General features: G+C 39.6%; 1 protein-coding gene across 7 annotated transcripts in view; it reads left to right on the forward strand.

Annotated features, from left to right (window-relative positions):
- Positions 1 to 21,399, forward strand: part of rad51b (RAD51 paralog B) — a 194,290-nt gene that overhangs the window by 121,967 nt on the left and 50,924 nt on the right. For all 7 annotated transcript variants that reach the window (XR_011190239.1, XR_011190241.1, XR_011190240.1 and 4 more), the window contains exon 9: positions 3,076 to 3,154. Coding sequence is in view for 3 of the 7 variants with exons in the window: in XM_015351259.2 (XP_015206745.2) it covers positions 3,076 to 3,154 (79 nt within the window). In the remaining 4 variants the exon portion in view is untranslated. The remainder of the gene's footprint in view (positions 1 to 3,075; positions 3,155 to 21,399) is intronic.

Consider the following 21,399-nt stretch of genomic DNA (forward strand, 5'->3'; position numbering starts at 1 on the left):
GTACATGTCTGTGCATCCTGCCTTGTGCCCATTGCTTGCTGGGATAGGCTCTGGCTCCCTGCGACTCTGAATTGGACGAAGCTGATAGAAAATGGATGGTTATGCAACTCTGGAGCATTTCTGTGTCGGGTAGCATCAGTGAGCACATTGAACCGATGAGATGAACTCAGGGGTTTAAGAATATTAAAGACTTAATCCAGTTCTTTTGGTTATTTTTGCATTTGTTGTGTTTGCCATCTTCCAAAAAGAGTAAAAACATGTTCCAGCTTGTTTAGACTATTTAACAGTGAATAGTGAGAATCTCAACCAGCAGTTAATTTGAAGAAGTGAGGGTATTCACTTTAACCATACAGTATGCAGAATCAGAATGCAGTATCTCCTGTGCTGGATCTGTATAGTAGATCAGTCACTAGAGATCCCAGGGCTTTTGAATGATCAGCGTTTTCTGTGCTTTTTATGTTCTTTTGGTGTGATCAGTTGTTAGAAGTCAAAGAAAATGGAAGAATTGGCTAAGATTGGCCTGCTTTGTGCTAGGGTTAAACCGTGAATTCAGATAATCTTCTGAAGTTACTATTTAGATATAAAATATTGTTAGAAAACTGGGGGGGGGTGGCAGGATATATGAACTGGGGGAATGCACAGTAGTGTACACAGAAGTGTTTCTAACAACTCTTTAACAATCAACAGGGAGGGTAATTTAGCTGGTTTCTAATTATTTTAGGCAAGATATCTGATATGCCAGCTGGAGATGCATTCCAGCAACATCTGGCTCCAAATCACTTTAAAGTTTTTTGTGAGTCTGCACTTTAATTACTTAGAAGGTTTTATTTATTTTTTTTAAAGTGTGAACGCATTTCTGCTTAACACATGCAGTCCAGTCTGAACCTTTTGCTCTCTGAAACTGACGTTCCATCAGGGCAGTTGGGATTCAGGCAGGAATCACGTTGGCCAGTCTGCGGTGTGCTGATTTCAAGACCAACGAGCTAGGCAAAATCCACCCAATCCAATTCAGCATAGTTTCTGAGTCACCACTGAGCAGGACAGAAAGTTTGAAGTAGTGGTGTCTTCTCTCTTTTTAATTGCATCTCATTTTCTACACTGAATTGATTAAGAACACACATGACATGTGAAGGTGTGCAGCCCTTTAAAAAGCCAGATTGATTTTTTTATTTTTTGTTTATTTTCTGCAAAAGTAGTTCTTATTTGTACTTGTTGAACATGGTCATCGTTGTTCAGTGAAAATAAATGTAAAAGTGGTGTAATAGTGAAACTGTCAAACTTAAACTAAATATACTGTAGTCCTTTCCTCATGTGTTTTCCCATTTACTGTGTGTATGTATTGGTGAGTATTCTATATATATCCATCTACTGTATAAATATATCCTAATACAGATCAGGTTAATATTTGGAGCGTGTCTCTTTTTGCTCACTGCAAATTCTGACCTTTACCAGTGCTTTGTTATACAAAACATTTGCAAACCTCTGTCTTCTCCATCTTCTACCCTGACAGCCTTAGTCTTTAAGAAGCACACTGTTATGATTTATACAGAGGACATATGGTGTGTAATTCATCATGCTGCTGAAAGTTCATGCAAAGGTTTCACTTCCTACTTTGGTTCTTTGGGGCCAAATCACAGCATGAATAAGGAGGTGTTTTTCCATTTTCTGTTTGCAAGAATGTCTTTGCGTCAGGGACAATACGGCTGTTCGATTTACGGAGTAGAATGGCCACATGTGAGGTGGCTTTCAGGAAGGCTGCTGTGTGCTGGCCTTTTTTCGGGAAGGGCAGCGTTGTCTCGTATTGTCAGGGTGTTTTCTTGAGGTTAAGGGTAATGGCTTTCTCTTCCTGGCACAGCATAACAGTGTGTCCTCGCTCGTTGTTTCCTAAACAAAACAATGTATTTTGTATTAGTGTATTTTATGTCACAGAGCATCTAGGCTGCCATTTTATACAGTATTTACAGGTATTTCAAAACCATGATTTACAGATGTCAGTCACATATCCCAGAGGAATACACACTGGAATCTCCAACTACAACTACTATATACACTGTGCTATAAAATACCTATTTTCAAAGAGTAGTGTGTATAGTCAGCATTTTCCTAGGTTTGTCCTATCCTGACCATCTTTTTCTTTCTGAATCATTCTCTGTCCCTCTTGTCCCTCTTGTCCCACTTTACCAATGTTTTTCAGTGGCAATGATACTTTATTTGAGCCAGAATAAATAAGAGGGGCAAGGTTAAGTTAGAAGCTTCTTGTCTAGAAGGCACAAAAAAATGGATGGTGAAACTTGGTATGGTCACACCACAGGTGAAATCTGTGTCATTCAGAAATGTGCTGCTTTTGCTGCCAGTTTATGGATAGAGCTTTCTGACCTTGGCTCACTATGTACTAATGGTCAGCAGTACGTTAGAAAGGGTCGTCATTGCTTAAAATTGCCTATAAAGTTGATTTCTTTGTTCATGCAAGATCTCTGCTCTATACTGCAGACTTTTTCCATCTTGCAGAGTGTTCTTGCCTTAGTGAACAACCTTCATCCAGTTGCCTGAAAGGAGGAAAAAAAAAAGGGGTCTCAAATTTCTCCAGAAGGTTCATCAAACATCTGACATTCCTTTGTATTTATTTTGACTTGAACTTGTGCATCAGTGTTGCTCTGGGCAAAACCAATTTTGGAGGCAAGCTGAAAAAAATTCAATCTTTGTTTTTTTAAACTCAAACACACATTTTATGCTGGAAGGTCATCACTGAAAAGGGCAGTCTTGACATGTTAATGCTTAAGATGCCCATTTTACAGCAGTGTGATCCATTACAGGCAGCCTGAGTTGCAGACTTTAAACATATTGCATTAGTGGGGCAGGGTGGTAGAGTATTAAATGTTATTTCACCTCCATGTCCGGTTATGAAATATTGTTAAAATACCTACCACCTGGTGTTAGTTTTACACACCAGCCTGTAGTTCATTAAACCTGTCTCACGCTGCTATGCAATGGGAGCCCCTGTCTTTGGCCTTTATTACAGACAAGTCTGAGTAGCCCAGTCGAATAACTGGGTGTATTGTGCTCTTTGTTTTGTAGATCATCGTTGCCAAATCCCCAGTGGCTCCCTTTGCCGTGTTTAACTATACCCTCCAGAAAGATGGGCTCCACCTGGAAGGTAAGGACACCTGTTTGTATGGTTTTGGTGCCAGGAGTTGTTCAGGTTCTGTTTTTAACTTTAGTATGTGTTATTTGTGCTGTCGTGCTTTCTAACTGAGCTCCTTAAGTGCTTTTTGGACGTTGCAATAATCAATTCTAGAAAAATTCTAGAAAAACCAAATGTGTGACTGTCTTTTCTGCAGTAGTTAAAGACAACATAGGTTGCAGTCTGGGGCTATATGTGAGATGGAAGAATGATGTTTTTACAATATTCTGCACATTAGGGTCAAAAGTCAAACCAGGATCAAATATCACTGCTGAGTCTGAAGAGAGAGCAAAAACAAGTGGGAGAGCACCAGCGAGCAGTGAAAAGCAAACTGTTTCTCTCTCTGACAAAGTGACATACAGTACTGTACAACACGGGAGCCAGTGACATCAGTTAAAGACCAGTCAAAAAAACCTTTCCTCACAGAGTGTGCTGTGGATATTTAAGAATAACACACACAGGGATGAAGATGGACATTGTGCACCTGGTGAAATCCACATTCATTCAGTTTAGAAAAAGTTCATGTTAGGAAAAAAATATTTTTTTTATTACTTGATTACTTTTTAATAAAACTCCCCTGTTTCTGTGTCATTGTGTTTCCCATTAATGCAGTGTTAGTGTGCTGCAACTCAAATACGTTTTTGATAATTATGTAAAGGCCTAATGAAAACCTCTCTGTCATACAGTTTTTGTAAAAGCAAACAGACCTCATGGCTTTCAAATGGTCCCGTCAATAGATTCTCAGTGGAATAGAACAAATATAAAACCATCTATCTAAGCTTCATGCAGAAGGTAACACCACAAATTGGTCTGAAAAAATACTGTGTAAAAAATATTTGTATTATAAAGTTTAAAAGTGAGATTTATGTTGTGGTTCTGCAAATGTTTATTTAGTGAGAAAGCGGGTCGGTACGAACAATATTAATGAGATGATATGATACAATTTTGTTTTTTATCTTGTGTAATAGTCAATAGTTTTTTTCAGTGTGTAACAGGGAAATGTAAAACCTTAGTAATGAGTAACCGGGGACACTATACTGTAGTGGGCGCTATCTTTTGGATGAGACGTTAAACCGAGGTCCTGAATCTCAGTGGTCATTAAGGATCCCTGTGCATTTTCTCGATTAGAGTAGGGAGTTATTCCAGTGTCTGGGTCAAATTTCCCCCCTCGGCCTTTACCATGGCCTCCAAATTCTCCCAAAGCATGATTGGCTTGCACTTGCCCTGCGATGGACTGGCGTCCCATCCTGGGTGTACCCTGCCTTGCGCTTGTTGCTTGCCGGGTAGGCTCCGGCTTCCCCCGACACTGTATGGTATAAAGCGGTTTGGCGAATGACATGACATATAACTACTGTATATTCTATGTATTACATTCATATGTAGGATGAGTTAACAGTTTTAAGCCCCTAATGAGCTTATTTCAGACAGTGATGGGAATTGTTTTACTCACAGAAATTGTGTTCTCAAAGCCACAGGTATTTGTTCTTACTGTGGAGGAGGTGCTCATTGTACACTGAGGAGACATTTCTGGTTTGAGTGCTGTGAAGCTGTGTGTGATTAAGGAAGTTGTGTCACCTCAGACTTTCACATTACCATCACACATGCCTGTTAAGCTATTTCAGGTCAGCAGGGACCTTTTTAGAAAAAATCCCTTTCAGAGCAACCTCAAACATCACATTGTTTTGTGGGGTTTTTTGCTTTGTTTTTGTTTTGTGTTTTGTTACTGTATTTTTCCCTGGCCATCTTAAGCTACATTAAAATATATATATATAAATAATTGTGTCTAACAGAGAATTACAGGTATTATCCTCTTTCATTTGTCTTCCCTATACATGTATTTTACTTTACTATAATACAGAACAAGCACTGGACGCTCACTTTCCAAGGCTTTCATTGTACCAAACTACAGTACATCAGCAAATACTCTAATCTGTAAGCACTGTATCAATAATATTAGTTTTCAGACCATATGATGAATAGATATGGCTAGGTAAAGTCTTGAAATTGCTCTATAAGTAAGAAAGGTAAAATACAGACCCAAGCAATTCGACAACAGAGTTACAGATGATGAATGAAATAAAAAAGGCTACAGTTAACACTGTAGCCTCATTGCCAGAGCTGATACCACTGCTTCTTTATGGAGAGATGGTCTCATCTTGTTGGTAAACTTTTTGGGTAGAAATTCCGGATCCAATTTCTGTTTGTGTTATCCTGACCTAGTTTTTGAAATACACAATTGTGTGTTTTACACGCTCACAGCTACAATCCAGCAACCACACTCATTCTCAACTGTTCTATGGTATAGTATGACTTATTTTCACAGTTAGAAAATGTGCTCTTGATTCTGATGATCCCTTAGAATGATTCTAAATGATTAACAGTACATAGAAAAGAGTCAGCTTAAATATTTGTCCAAAGTATCAGGGTAGATCAAGGTTAGGCAACCCCAGTTATTGAAGGCTGCAGTCCTGCAGATTTCACTGCTAATCTAGTCCCATCCAGTATGTATCCTGTCTTGCGCCCCGATGCTTGCTGGGATAGACTCCGGCTCCCCTGCAACACTGACTAGGACAAAGCAGTTAGAAAATGGTTGATGAATGACTGCTAATCTGAATGCCTTCAAGTACCGATGTTGTATATTTCTGTTTAATAATCATTAAAAGTTAGCCTCTTTATTGAGTCACATTTTTGCATATTTAGTGCATTGTAGCAATAAGCATTTTGAGGAAACTCCAAATCTGCGGAGTTGCAAGTTCTTTTAACCTATCGTGCAGCTGCTTTTCTGTCTTTGGCATCATCTGTCTAACAGATCCGTTCTGTTCATTTAGAAGTGTGTTTTTGCCTGTTGTACTTTTCTTAATTTAGTTTTTAGGTGTGAAATTCCTTTCTTTTCATTGGGCCTTCTGTTGAGGCGAGGTTAAATAATGGGACAGGCTATCAAAATAACATTAACCAACAAATCCCTGGTAGAAACTGAAAAGAGTGGTAACTGAGAGTAATCCGTACATTAACGTCAGGGTTGCTAACTGTAAATGTATGGACTGACATTAAAAGGGTCCATTTTTAATGCAGTCCTCATATCTATAAATGACAACAAATTCCAAAAACTTTTATGAAAACTAGGAAGATGTATTCCTTACACTGTCGAAGTTAACAGTGTTGTGAACTCGCCAGTATAAATACTCGCAGAGCAGTTTGGAGGAGACATGGACTATGACCTTGATTTCATACTGGAGTCACCTCCCCAGCCCCAACACACTCTCTGATAGGCAGCAGGAAAGCAAGTTTCTTTTTCAGTGGCATCTGAACATAGAAAAAGACATTCACGAAAGTATTATTACTAATTTGTCTGGTTGGCACTTTTAACCACAGCGCCTTACATTTCCATTGATCTATGCAGCTGGCTATTTAACTAGAGCAATTGAGGTGAAGTACATTTGTTAGGGGTACAACTGCAGTGTACCCTATTCCACAACCTCCTGTTTAGGCGTCCAGAACCCTGACTATTGCTGACCAGAAAAGCATGTTTTGGGTCGTTATGTCAATAAGAATTGCAAGATTGGCAAATCTGATTGCTGTGCATCAAGTGGCACCAATGTGTTTCTGTGTTGTATGTGGGAGGCTGGCCAAGTGAAAAGAGGGAAGCAGGCAGGTTTTGCCCTGGCCGGAGAGCTGTTTCCATCAGCTTTGAGAAACTCTGCTTGGGGGATGCTGGGGCCAAAGGTTGCGATCCCCAGTTACTGAGTGTAAAGAGAAGTCCGTCCCTTTGCTACTTCTCTGTTCACAGGCTGCCAGATGCCAGCTCCGCCATTCACATACTTTCATTCCAGCTACTCCACACAGCGGCTTCTTGTTCTGCTTTTAATAGAAATGTAAATCCAAAGGCTCCGTGTTTGGAGAGGGGATATGGCTTTTAATGAATTCCAAACACCAAGTTTATTGGGAAGTGGGTGAGATGTGAAAAAATGGGATGGTTGGCCTTCTTTTTTGTCAGCTTGTTCTTTTTTTAACTAATCTTTATTCTGGTACTTTTTGCCGCTTGGAACTCAGAGCAAATGTTTTTTTGGTACCTCATCTATGGTTACAGTTCATTAATAGTGGTAGTATTTTTAATGGCAGCCCCAAAGGTAAGAAGAAGAAAGTAAATTCCTTGCTGCCAAGAGTCAGGTTTTGTTTGCTAAGCGTTGAAGACTGCCAAGTGATACATCTAGGAAACAGCAAGGTGAAGAACACACTTGGTCAACAAGAGAGTCAGGGGGTCCTGAAGGAGACCAGTCCTGCAAAAGACGCTGCTCATTCCACCGGAGAAATCCACTGATTTACTGTATTGTGCATGATAGTGGGCAGCCCCAAAACACAATGGAGCTGTTGAGTTTTCTCCCTAGTGCTAGCATGCCTTGCGTTATCAGTATGAACCTTAGTCCTCTGTGCTGCTGTCACACATTGGGATGGATGAAGGTCCTGCTGGCAGGAGCACCACTTTGAAATACACAACCGTTTTTCAACAAGTATCTGGAGAAAGCTGATGTGGGCCAATTTGGTGTTAGAATTTGGGAAGCTTTGCATCTAAAAATGAAATGTTTCTCTTCTACATAAAGTATTTTTGTGATAAGGTACAGGTTCATTGACAGTGATCTGTGTGTTGCTTCATTTTTTAGCAGCTCTGTGAATTGCTGATGTTAACATGAAGCCGACACAGGCTCAGATTCAGTATGCAGTTTTCTGATGTATTCTGCTGGGTCATATTTTTGTTATATATTGCTCTTAAAAAGGTCAGTCAAATCTCTTCACTGCACATATCCCATGGCTCAAAATCTATCCTGTTGTCTGGTGGTTTTATTTTGCAGTCTTCATGGACATTTTCCATAAACTAAATAAAGCAGAAGAGACATTTAATATGAATACAAGATTACTTCATGTATACATTTATACTCTTAGGCTGTTTCTGTGATTAAAACCTGACCATTAGATTATAGATGTTGTTAGAAAGCAGACACCAGAACACTATGTTAAAGAGTGAAGTGGGGTTTTTTTGTAAAAAGACTGGAATTCAACTTTTTAGGAAAACAGTTGACATCATCATAAGATCTTCAGAAGATGCTGGTGTTTTATTGCATTTTTAAGTTTGTACTGTACCTCAAGACTTAGAAATGTCCCAGTTGCTTAAAGAAAGAGAAGATTTGACCAAAAAAAAGCCTATTTTTTTAAATGCCAGGAGGACTTGCTGTGTAAGGAAGAAAACCCCGAAGTGGACTGTCGGTGTTGTGTCACAGGATGACTGGGAAGTATTAGCAGGCTGTTGCCAAGGAGCCACACAAGCAGAGACTAAAGAGGAGGGGAAGGAGAGGGTGAAGAAGAAAGTCTCGTTCAAGGCCTCCAGGGGAGAGAAAACCCTTTCGCCTGAGCTCCTTTGAGACCCTGCCGAAGAGGGGTGCAAACAAAAAGAAGCTGTGCCAGACCCCAGCCTACGCACGTCAAAAGCCTGGGCTAGCGGCCACGTGCTCATCGGGGGACCTGAGAAGAGAGGGTGGTGAAACCGCTGAGGGGGTGGCGAGGCAAGCACTCAGGCTTTATTATTGGAAACAGGCTTGCTGTTCTTTACAAAGGCTACCCAGAAAGGGCATGGAATTAATGCAATAGATCCCCCCCTCTCGTCCTGTTTCCCCCAGCAAGGAGTGCTCAGTTCAGAGCGTACCCTGAATTCTTCACATGAAGGTAGCCTGAGCTGAAGATGGGTACAGATTTGTTTTTTGGCGAGAAGCAGACTTAGAGAGGCCAATGAGACACAGTTAGGCATTATAAGGTCAAGTATCAGTAATCAAATAAGTAGGTAGCTGCATCAGCATGTGTAGGCTGCAAAGGAGCAGGTAAAAAGTTCATTCCATGCTGAAAATAGAAGAAGGGAAATTGCCAACCTCACACCTGAAGAAGGCTCCACACCTGAAATGTTGTGTTTCCTTTCTTCTTTTTTCAGCATGGAATAAATCAAATACTGTATATCATGTCTTGCTCAAAGCATGTTGTTTGTATGAATTTTCTTATTTTTGCATCCTAGCTGAGTAATTTGCTTAGCCTTTTTTTTTCCCCGTTTCTTAAGTAATTCTCCAAAGTACAAGCCTTCATCCGCTCAGTCTGAAAGAAGAATGGAATCTCAAAATTTTTTTTTCTGTCTATCTGTTTCTTGCTTCCACTTTAATTTCCTCACAGGATAATGCCATGGGATTTCGATATTGTTAGCATCAGTGCCGAGAATTTAACAGCCCACCCCTAACTTTCATTTAGAGTTGATGCTTTGGTTTCAATGGCAAGCCTTGTTGGAACATACTGCCTGCCCTCTCCCCTCCTCCCTGCCCCCCCCCCCCTTGCAAAACAATCACCCCGTGAAACACATTACTGAAAATCAAACTGGGAAGGAAAAAAGGGAAAATAACATAAATTGGACTCAGCTGTTTTCTGGTTGCGTCTTTGCTCAGGGAGAAAGCAAAATAAGTACATTCTAAGACCTAGATGAAAGCTCTCTGGCCTGCTTATGTTGGGGGTTCCAAACCCTGTTGTGTTTTTAATTAGAATTGTGCTGTTCCTAGTCCATTCCCAAAACTTCTGCCCTTCAAAAGGTCACAGCTGTTCCCTAGATTTAGTGAACTAAAGCTTTTTTGTTTTTTGCTGAAATTCCCTGAAAGTCAATGCAGAGAGACAAACACCAGTGTAATATTTTCGTTAAAAATCAGTCCGCTAAACTCCAAAATTGTTGCAACGTACTCAAGGCATTTTTGGAAGAGCATTACAGCAGTCTGCATCTGTCTGGAAAAGGAAAGAGCAGATGGGAACAATGTTACTCTGGCGAGAGAAGTACAACTTGGTAACACTGCAAATACGCACTTCAAAAATAATGCAAAGATTCTTTATTATCTGGCTGCGGGACTTCATTACGATCAAAAGGCAATGTAAAGTTTTCACTTTTGTGGAGGTGATATAAAGACCGAGTCAGCATTACCTCATTCTTAATCTAGATTTAGCTGCAGAAAATTTTGTTGCCTCCAATTCTTGATATCACCCAGGCAGAGTGTTAAAGAAAGTGCAGCTGAATCTACTGTATGTCTGGAATTGTGCAGATGGCACTGATAAATTTGGGGATTGTGGGCAGAGCAATGAAAGTTGATGCCATCATTATGGTAACACATAGATACTAAGCAATATCACCCCCATTACCGATACCCTATCCTGAGCAACACCAGAGACTAACAATCTCCAAATTCTTCTCTTAAAAAAAACAAGTGTATCAACTTTTCTTGAGGCCTGGTGTGATGCTTGCTTGGGTATACTTTTGGGTGCTCTGTTTTGTGTTTGGCATTCTCTCACCAATGTGTCAAGGGCTGCTTTCACATAAATCTGTGCAACTCCTTAACTTTCTTATTTTTTAAGGTTTGAACTCTATGACTCAAAGAAATGGCTTAGTCCTTATCAGTTGCAAATCAGATTTAAGTTAAAAGCCCCAGACTTTACTGTTACTTCAAAATAGACTACAGTACAGTATGTCCCCTTGGTCTTTGGTGGTTCAGACAGGTGTTTCATGGCCTTTTAAAACACTTTTAATGCAAACTCCAGACATTTTCGGCAGTGTGGATGCAGGACTCACAGCTATAATTTTCCCAGGAAATCATCCAAGGCTAATATTTCTCTTACCACATACTGACTCCTGCTGAAATGAACATGGAGAGCAAACTCTTAGGCTGCAAGTAACACATTTCAAGTCTTCCCTTGAAAGCTGACTTTCTCATTTACTTGATTGATATCTTGGAGGGCAGTTTCCTAGGGGTACACACAGAAGAAAAAAATCTCCATTTCACACATTTCACTCCCCTGAGAGTTTCAGAGAGTTCAAGCGGTGCTTTATCACTCTGGGCTTTTATTATTCTGATTGCTGTTTTGTTTCGGGGGCACGACAAAAAATTCCCAGAAGTCTAAAAACGGGGAGTCTTTCTTTTCGTTGTGCCTCTGTTTACAGATGGATAAATTAAAGCCAAGGACTAGGAAAAACAACAACTGGAGTCTCCATGAGCATATGTGTCTTCGTCCCATAAGGCCTTGATAAACCCTGCTCTTCAGTCGCAGACTGAAATCAAACTTCGCACCTGAGAACCAGACTAATGTTTGAAGTTGGATTTATTTTTTAAGCAAATAAGCCTGTACCGTTTATAAGTCCTTTTTGCTAAAGTTGTACCGTACACTCCAAATCATTTTTTTTTCCCATGCAAGCGCCTTGCAAACCATAGCAGGCTAAAGCTATGTCAGCTTCTAATGATTTCACCCTGAGAGATAAATGAGTGCATCTGATACCATCAATCTGACACTCTGCAACTGGAAAAAAATGTTTTATTTTCTTTAAGGAGCAAAGATAAACACATAAACTGCCTCACCCCTGGGGTCAGACAGCCCCCTAAAGACATCAGGCTGGCTTTGAGATAAACTACACAGATGCATCCTATTACTGTGACTGTGGCTATTTTAGGAAACCAAGTGTGAGAGGAACGGGGCCACGATACTCCTTAAACAGAAAGGACAAACTGTTATACTTCACAGAGTTGTTCCTGTGGGCAGAACATATAAAGGCACATCATTAATGCTTTAATATATATCACCAAATGCTATTAATTGTGCTGACTGCTAAGTTACAATCAAAGTCTTGTTTTATTTTATTTTCTGTTAAGACTTCTTTATATCTCATTAGAATGACACAAGAGCTATGTTTTTCAATTGTATGTTTAAGACCTTTCAAAAGGAGCCACGTTCAGTGCAATATACAGGAGCCTGAAGATAGTTGTACTTTAAGGAGGATAAGACTTTTATATATCAACTGCCTTATTACTCTCAGCCCATTGCATTGCAGTCTGTTATACCAGATCATCGGTGTAACAAGAACTGCCTGTTTGGTTACATGCTTGCTGCACTGCTGGGGTAACATAAAGTACTGTACTGTACATCTGCAATATTCAGAGCTTTTGCAACCCACCCAAAAATAAAATAGTTAATCTATTCCCTACATAAGAAAAACAGATTTTAGTAAAATCTAAATAGTCATTGTAGCTGGCATTGTTACCTCATATTTGACCAAAGTGCAAGCATTTCTTATTGTTTGCGATGACCTTGTTCAGTCTGCTAGATTTTTTATTTAATTTTGGAATCATCATTTCTCATGTCCTGCCATTGTAGAATTCCTCACTTGCACAATTGCACAATCCCTGCAGCTGCATCCAGAGATCTCTCTGATGGGCATAGGGACATTTCCACAGTGCTTTGCAGCTGGAGGAGTCATGTACTGTATGTGTTGCAGACAGTGCTGCAAGTGCACTCTTACACGGCAAGACTCAGGACTGGCATGGAAGTCCAAGGAGACCTCTGCTCTATGCCTGTGACATATCTGCTGACTCAATCCCACCCAATTTTGGTGCTGCTTAAGAATCTTAATCTCTGTATGCATGTGACATATCTGCTGACTCAGTCCTGTTCAACTCTGGTACTTGACCAACTGTCCATTGTCGCTTAGGAATCTCAGTCTCTCTAGGAGTATATCATCTCTGCTGGCTTCATCCCAGCCAATTCCGGTACTGCTTGATCAGGTGTCCATTGTTGCTTGAGAATCTCAATCGTTGTAGGGCTATGGCATAGCCCTTGACTCACACAGGTGATGCCTGGGCTATAGGGTTCAGCTCTGAGTGATGGAATTTCCTGGTCTAGCCGATTGGAAGCCAGCATTTTTTTCATCTTATGTCTGGATCCATTTTCAGTATAGCCTGCAAAATGGGATGCAGAATATAAAATGACTTTTTCCAGTAGCTTTTGCCTATACCTTTTATTTAATATCATCATCTTATTATTGGTAGAAGCTTTCATTATAATAGCTGTAGTAGTATTTTTTAGAAAGTTTGATGGATCGCTTAGCAGATACATCCGTATTGTAAATGCACAAGCACCCATCATAGCTCTACCTGAATTACTTTGGAAAGGTGGGCTTTATTCCAGTAGCTGAGAAATTTCTTCCAGGAGTTGGAAGATCACATTGTTGGCATCATGGTGGATTACCCCACATATTCAGATGGGAGCAGATTTACAGTGTGGGAAAGTGTTCTCGCACTGATCCATTTTACACCACGGAGATGTGTGGAAACATAAAGCTATCATTTGGCAGCAAATGCACTGTAGCGGTCAAATGCTGAGATTGGACAAATTAAAGGAATCAGATATCTGAGAATTTCCAGATGGCCACATTAAGATCCATATAGTGCCAAAATGAATTCACCCCTCCCCCATGCAATAAAGATTTAATCCATTTAATTACATGGTATAAATCACTAAATTCCCCAATCAAGCGCTTAAGTTAAAAACATTTTAAGCAGATGTGCCTTTTGCCTTTTTTTAGTCCACTATAGAAGGAGAATGATTCCAGTGTAACTACTAGCAGATGATCTGTATCGAAGGTATGTGACATTGCACTTTTACAAAAATGTTAACATTGTTTTCTTTGAAGTGTCCACCTGGTCTTCAAGTCAATATGGCTGCCTTATTGAGGTCATGTGATTGTTGGTTCTTTCCGTGGTTGTTAGAAACTGAATGGTTTCAGCTGTTGCTTTTATGTTTGGCTCTTACACTAAACCTCTTGTGATTAAATTTAACATTTTGAGTAATATGTTTTTTTAATCTCAGCAAATGTCAGTGGTATTGCATAATACCCCTCAAATAACAGAGGAAAAAGTTCCAAAATCCCAAAATAAACACAATTTAACACATTTCTGCTGAGGATGAACCCACAGCTCAACATATTTGCTTTCAAAGTACAGAAAAACGTGTCTTCCATCATTTTTCAATTACATTTGACTTCATATCTCTAGTTTTAATTACTTTCCTCTCCACTTGACATCTTTCTTAGATCAGAATTCTTGATGTGTTGTTTTGCAGAGGTTTGCTTTTTTGCCAATAAAGAACAGTTGCATAGTTTTACATAGTGGGCTTTCTGAGCACATTGTCTCATTTTCCCAAGTGGAAAAATTAAACTTCAAAATGAATTAGAGATAAAGAGCATTTGCTTGTCTGACTGCACATTTATGGGGAAGAATTTAAAATGGTAAACGTGGACCGAACCATTTAAATTTTAAAATGAATTAAAAATTTAAAATGGTCAATCCAGACTGAGTGAGCCTCTGAAGTACCTGAGCTTGCAAACACCTGTAGAAACTAGGCTATAGAAGGTATACAGAAAATCTAATATTACAATTCTAATATATCTAGAATTTGGTAATTTTTTAAGAAGCCTTTTTCTATAATTTCTTTTTTTTCTTTCATTTTTCTTTTGTTTCGTGAATGGATTGAAACTTAATGACACATCGTTATGCTGTGATGTTAAAGCATGAAAGTTTGCTATCCATCCATTTCCTAATCGCTTCTTCCAATTCAGAGTCATGGGGAAGCCAGAGCCTGTCTCGGCAGGAAATGGGCTACACACCCTGGATTGGACGCCAGTCCATCACATGCCACACACAGACATGGATACACACACTCTCACACCAGGGCCGGTTTTCCCAGAAGCCAGTTAAACTAGGCAATGATGCTAACCACTGTGCCAAGATGACCAAGGTTACTGCTTTGCCATTTCACTTGTAAGTATATATTTTCTCATCTTTCCATGAAGGAAGACTTTCATGGAGGTGTGATTTGTTTCATACTGTTTTGTAAGTAATAAATTACACCAGTGGACACTCAACATATCATAACAAATAGCGAAAAAATGCTGAATCAGAACTTGTAAGCCAACACATTGCTGCGTAATTCCCCCGCTGTACAATTTCAGAAGTGTGAGATATGGTTGCAACACCTTTTTTCTGTAGTTTCCACTACAAAGTTGCCCTAGAGGGTTTAAAGTGACAGTAACAATTCTCTCCAGAAGCGTTTGAGAAGGGTGTGATCTATTTCATTTTCTCCTTTTCCAATTACAGTATTTTGCTGATGCTTTCATCTAAAACAGTTTACCTTTGCACTCAATTATGGTAATGTTACTGGAACAATTGTGGGTCAAATGCCTTGCTCAAGGGGTACAACAGAACAACACTGTCTCACCCGGGATTTGAATTCATAACCTCCTTCTTGTCATGAGTCCACAATCCTAACCTCTGTTGCTTTGCCATTTCCATGGTTATGATTTTGGATTCACACCTGGAATGTTTTTGGGAAAAGAAAGATGTAAGCCTTATGTATAATTCTTGGCAATTGAATGGATGCTCATTAATTCTTACAAATCTTATCATTCAGCTTGACAAGAGCTTTCTCGAAATCTTCCCAACGGAGCATTGCTATCATGCACAGCATTGGTTTTAGGATTTAAGAATAGCAGCTGGGTCAGAAGATTTGATTCAGTCTCTTGTGACTATACAAAATGCTGCTGAGTGCACTTAGAAATTTGTTGGAGCAGCTTCTAAAAGTAAAACCTCACTGGAACAGTTTAGCTAGGTCTGCAGATTCTTTTAAGTATCTTAATTCAGAGTCAATTTCATATCTTTGGTGGCACCAGTGCCTAAGTGCCTCGTTAAAAATAAATCTTGAAAAAAGTTAATTGTACAAAGGAAATCTGTATAAGGAGCTGTTACTTTCCTGTCTCCCATTTTGTTCTTAAAGATGCAAGTCCTACAATCTGTTACATGATTCATTGTGCACAGTTGCGTGATTTATGGAACTAGTATGTTAGATTCTGACTTGTGTAATTTAAAGCCTTTTGGACATTCTGTAAGGTTTTACATACTATTTCTTTTCTCACGCAAATAACCTCAACCAGGAGCTGAAGAGCTGACTTGACTGTGCTTGAATTTTTTCTGACTTAGTGAGTTACAACACAGCTGTGATACTAATCTATATTTTGTTGTTGTTCCTAGCTCTGAAATTGCATTATTGAAACTAGACTTGTTGGGGCGGTGGAGTTCGATTAGTCAGAGGAAATAAGTGGTTTTGCCAGAGACAGCATTTTAATGGAACAATACACATGGTTACAGAGGACTGTCCAGGGTAAATAACCTTGTAATGGAGCTAAAAGGTCATATTGTGGAGAATCCAAACTAGCACAAATGCTTACTTGGATTGTTGTTTAGTTTCTTGCTTGACATATCATATGTTAGAGTCTGTGTATCTCTGCTTTGTTAATGAAACTTGGCTCTAAAAGAGTTTTTAAAACTGTTTGTCAATGTTCACCAAATGAAAATTCCACACTATACTAAGCATTTTCGCAAAGTGTTGCAGCCATTCGTCTCCTTGTTTTGCTTCCTTCCTTAAGATTTTAGAATTTATTTTGATTTGTTCGTTTAGCTGGGAAAAGGTTTTCTGGAACCTTCTCAAAGGGTCGTCTACTGGAGAATCAGATCATCCAGGAAACAAAGCCACGAGGGTGTGTACAGTCATTGACAGAAGATCACAACGAACACATAACCAGCAAGCACAGCTACACAGATGCTACAGTAACTGTGACATTTTTTTCATTTCAGGCATTGGCCTGGACTGGGGGAAAACAATGCATTATCACATGGATGATGGCCATTTGCCTGAAATGTGTTTGATGAATGTTACATTTCAAGCATGTAACTTTATTTAAGCATGATGAATATGAATTTCTGAAGGTTGTAAATACATCTATTTTTTTAAGTGAGCACTGCCTCAGATGCTCATTGTCTTTAAACATGATGAACTAAACAAGATGAGTGTGAGGAGCAAGAGTCTGTAGGACATCAGGTGACAGTTAATTTCATCTAATAAAATGTTTTTATTCTCTAATGAGAATAAATTATTCTCTAATGTCTCTAATGAGACAGCATGAGCAGAGCAAACAGGAATGTCATTTAGGCTTTTTGCTAGTTTAGTTTCTCTTAGCTCTGGAGATGTAGATGGAATTCATTTGAAGTGGTAGTAGAGCAAACAACTCTAACTGTCTGGCCAGTTGGGCCGTGGCCTCATTCTACAGTTATTTCTTCCAGCATGTTTTGGTGCTGCACCCAGCCTTTCGTCTTGCAAACCTTTTTTTGTGCTCAGTATACTGATTCCTTGTGTCATGCTCATGCTCTTGTTCAGCATCCTGTTGGGGGGGGAGGAACACCACTTTAACTGGAGACAATGTACGTTCTGAATGAACTGCATTGTATGGGTAGAAAGTGGTTAGCCACAAAAAAGCTCAGGATTCCCTACTGATACCCTGACCTCATCCTCTTCTGCATGGTGAGCTGTTAGACGCCCCCCACGCTCCCTATTTCCCCTTGGCTGACCCATAATTAATTTGAGGGGGTCAGAACAAAAGGTCAGCAAAGGGCAGCTGGGAGTGGAAGTCTGGGAAGAGTGGCAAGATTGAGATGTTCATTCACAGGTTTGAAAGGGGGCTTTCACTGTTTCTTGCTGCTGCTGTTTGTTCCCAGTGCTGCAGTTCCCTAATTTCGCCCATTAAAATCCAGGCCTCACCCTCAAGCCATCAAGGCAAAAGACTGCAACAGTGATTACTCACAGATGCGCAGCCCCACACAACAGAGCTCAGACACGCGCAAGAGCCCCAGAATGCGCAGACTGGAGCATAAGCAGGCATTCCCACAGAGAACTGCAGCGGAATTGACACAAACATCCTTTTCATGTCATGAGATGGGCCCTGTCGTGACATCAGCCACATTCAGTCAGAGTCAGCTCTGCTCTCTTTCAGCCTTCAGCAAAGACAGCCTTGTGCTATGAATATGTTTCAACATAGAAAATGCACATAGGGAAACCTTCCTTCGATACAGGCTACCCACCGAATGGAGTCCTAACAGCCGAGACAAGGGACAGGGAACTGGAGACAAGAAGCACATGTGAGGCTTAAACAAAAAACTACAGGTTAATAAAAAGGCAGAGAAGGCAGGATGTTGGAACATCATCGTGCGATTATATTTAGCAAACTTAATCACAAGCTTATCTCCATCCATCTATTTATTTTCTATTTATTATCACTTCATCCATTTGAGGGTTGAGGCGGAGCTGGAAGCGAGCAGAGGGCCCAAGGGAGGGTACACCCTGGACGGGAGCAGTCCACTGCAGGGCACACACCTGAGTCAGCTTTCCCAGAAGCCAGTATTTCTTTGAAGTGTGGGAGAAAACCTGAGCGCTCGGAGGAATAGCACCCCAGGACTTGAACCTAGGGCCCAGCATTGTGAGGCAGTGTTTCCCACAGGCTTTTCTCAGTTAGTAATATTAATATTAGAATTGTGAGATTCTAGGGTTAATGCCACTGTCCCTCATACTCACACACTCAAACACCATATTCTGCTCCACGCACAATTTTTGCATCGTAAAAAGTACATACTTAAAAAATAGAAGTGTCTATTTAAAGGATACAGTGTTGCTGCCCAATATTCCTGTGTATACTAAAAACTTAACAATTTATATCTATCAAGCTGCTATACTTTTCCAAATTCAAAGATTATTCTATACATACGTTTTAAAAGGTGTAGGCCTTGCCTTTACTGAATGATTTTATTAGTGTAATACAGTTTTCTGTACGCCAAGCGTAAATGTAATGTTATGAATGCAATGAACTTATATGGTAGATGTTATGCTAGTTACTGGCTAGTTACTGGCTTGAGGGGCCATATTCTGTTGAACAGTAGTTCTTCTGATTGCACTTGCCGATGAACCAAAAGAGGCAATTGTGGGCTCAATTGCTTTTTAAAAGCAAACACAAATGTGACATGATCTTTTTCTGAAATATTTCTAGCCCCAAAGCAAGTATTTCTTTTTAAATGAATGCAAAAGTCAATTTAAGTAAAGGCATTTTAGAGTGAAGTCATGCTTTCATGCATCGTTACTTATATTTAAATTTTGTTTGTTGTCACAGTTGTAGTACATTTTGTATCATCAGTTGCAGAACGTGGCACTCTAGCTCACTAATAGTTGCTGGATTTCTGTCCCAAAGGGAACAGCAGTTACAGCACAGTTGCACACACAGCTCTGTGCTAAGGGTACACATGCCAGCATACTGAATGTGACTTTAAAATACAGTATAGTTAGAAATCTGTAAGTTGTGAATATATTAAAGTCTATATGAATGTATCAAACTATAATGGGTCTGTATTCACATTTTTTAGTTTTGGATTTTTAATATTTTCTTTTTTTAATCTATGGCACCTTTTTAGAGGAAGTGCTTTTTGCAAAAGGTTGTTGATGAGGGACTACCATGTGATTTTGCCACAGGTGATATCTGTGACATTACAATGCAATGAACTAATAATTGGTAAGGCAAGAAGGTGTCAGAAAGAAAGTTGTCTTTGTTTTGGCCTGTCAGTGCTGATAGGATCTGGTTTTGTTAGCACATTCTGGGACTGAAGACACACTGCAACACTTTGCAAACAAGCACATTTAAAGATTATGTGTAGAATTGTTACAGTAAGTATTATATGTCACTGCATTACCTTCCTGCAATTAATAAAGTGCAAAAAAAACTGAAATGGAAAAACAAGATAGTTTTGGTTTTGTTGTAACCCAAAGAGAATGGCTCTTGGGAACTTATTCACCCATGCAGTGTTTCCCAGAAGAAGATATACTTGGACTAAATAAAACAAAACCAAAACTAAGAAAAAAACTATGTTTCATTCCAGGGAAATATCCAGCTAAGCCTGTAAGTGGCAGGAATGCTCACTCTGTATGTTTTTCATGTCCTCAGAGACCAGGCTTGAAAGCCCAGTTAAGCTCTTTTCCCTTTTACCCCAGCTTTGGCAGCTCCTACAGACACCCCCTGTTGGCTGAAGAGGGTGGACGAGGGGCCATCTTAAAGAGATGACGTAAAACAGCAGGTGCTCTGAGCCTTTTACCAGAAAATAGCAAAACCCTGTGTTCCTCCAAGAAACTACTGCTTCATCTCCAGCTCTGTGTTGATATGAAACTGCTTTCATTCCTTTGTTTTTGCCAGCACTTATTCCTTAACTAATTGTACATTTGATTCAGTAACATTTAGAGGAATATTCCCCCCAAATGTTTAGAAAACATTTTTTAAGTGATCAGGGACAAAACAATAGCTTTCTTTATCTTGAGGCAACACAACACCAAGCACAATGCAGATCAGTCACAAACACAGCAGTATTTGTCTCATACAGGTTGGTATCTGGCAGGGCCTGACACAGACATGCACAGGAGGCAGATGAAATGTTGTGGGAAAGCTGACTCTGTAATTAGTTGTGTTTTCATGTAAAACGCAAACCAAAAACATTTTGAGGCAGGAGATTGGCAGTAGGTCAAACAAACATGGAAACATCTTTCAGGTTGACAGCACGAGATGAAGGGAGCTCGAGGTGGGGTGGCAGTTTGTGTTGCTTTAAAGACATTCCTATTGAAACTAGTTTGGGAACGAGAAAACAATAGTGCTTTTTTAAAGAGCAGTGCACAGGTTAAAGCAGCAATCCGGACTAGTCGAATCAGTTGTCTTGCTCCAGGCTATGCACAGCATAGAACCAGTTTTGAAATAAACAAAACAAAGTGTTCCTTTCTTGAGGGCATCCTCATAAAAGCCTGCAGCAAATGTGTCAAGTCAAACAATTATGTGGCATTAATTAATATTTACTTTTTATAACCTGGGATCTTCTATGAAGCAGGATAGACAGATGATTATCATAAAGGAACCTGTTGTGAAACAGAAACTCCAGCTGAATGAGCTTCATTTGTTGCCTTTCTGCTTATCTTCTTTTCATTGACATTGTTTCCTCAGGCCTTTCATATAGATTATTTCTAATTTCTTCATGCTATTTTTTTTTTCAAATCCGTGCTTTACTCTAATTAACTGAAGCTACGAGGGCAGGGGAGGTTTCTCAGGCTTCCTGAAGTGAAGGGTTATGGAACAAAAAATAAGGAAAGGGTTGATTGGTCTCTTATGAAAACATTAAGGCCTACCTTCTGAAAGCTTGTTCATTCTCTGCAAGGCCTTGTGAGTTTAATTTTTCCATTCTGACTTGAAAGAAAATTCTTTTTTTTTTTGTTCCGGTACAATCAAGATCAAGAAGCAGCAAAAAGCTGTCTTAATTTGAACTAATAGCTTCCCAAAACAACGTCCCTGTAATTGTGTTGCACTTGGAATTGGAGCCCAAAAAGTCTGCCGTCACCCAAAGTTTCAGTTAAAAATGTAAATACTGTTTATATATATTGCACAAATTACACAAAGTAATCTCTTTTTGGGCAATATTATA

This window comes from Lepisosteus oculatus, chromosome 8 (assembly GCF_040954835.1).
Source record: "Lepisosteus oculatus isolate fLepOcu1 chromosome 8, fLepOcu1.hap2, whole genome shotgun sequence".
Classification (NCBI taxonomy): Eukaryota; Metazoa; Chordata; class Actinopteri; order Semionotiformes; family Lepisosteidae; genus Lepisosteus; species Lepisosteus oculatus.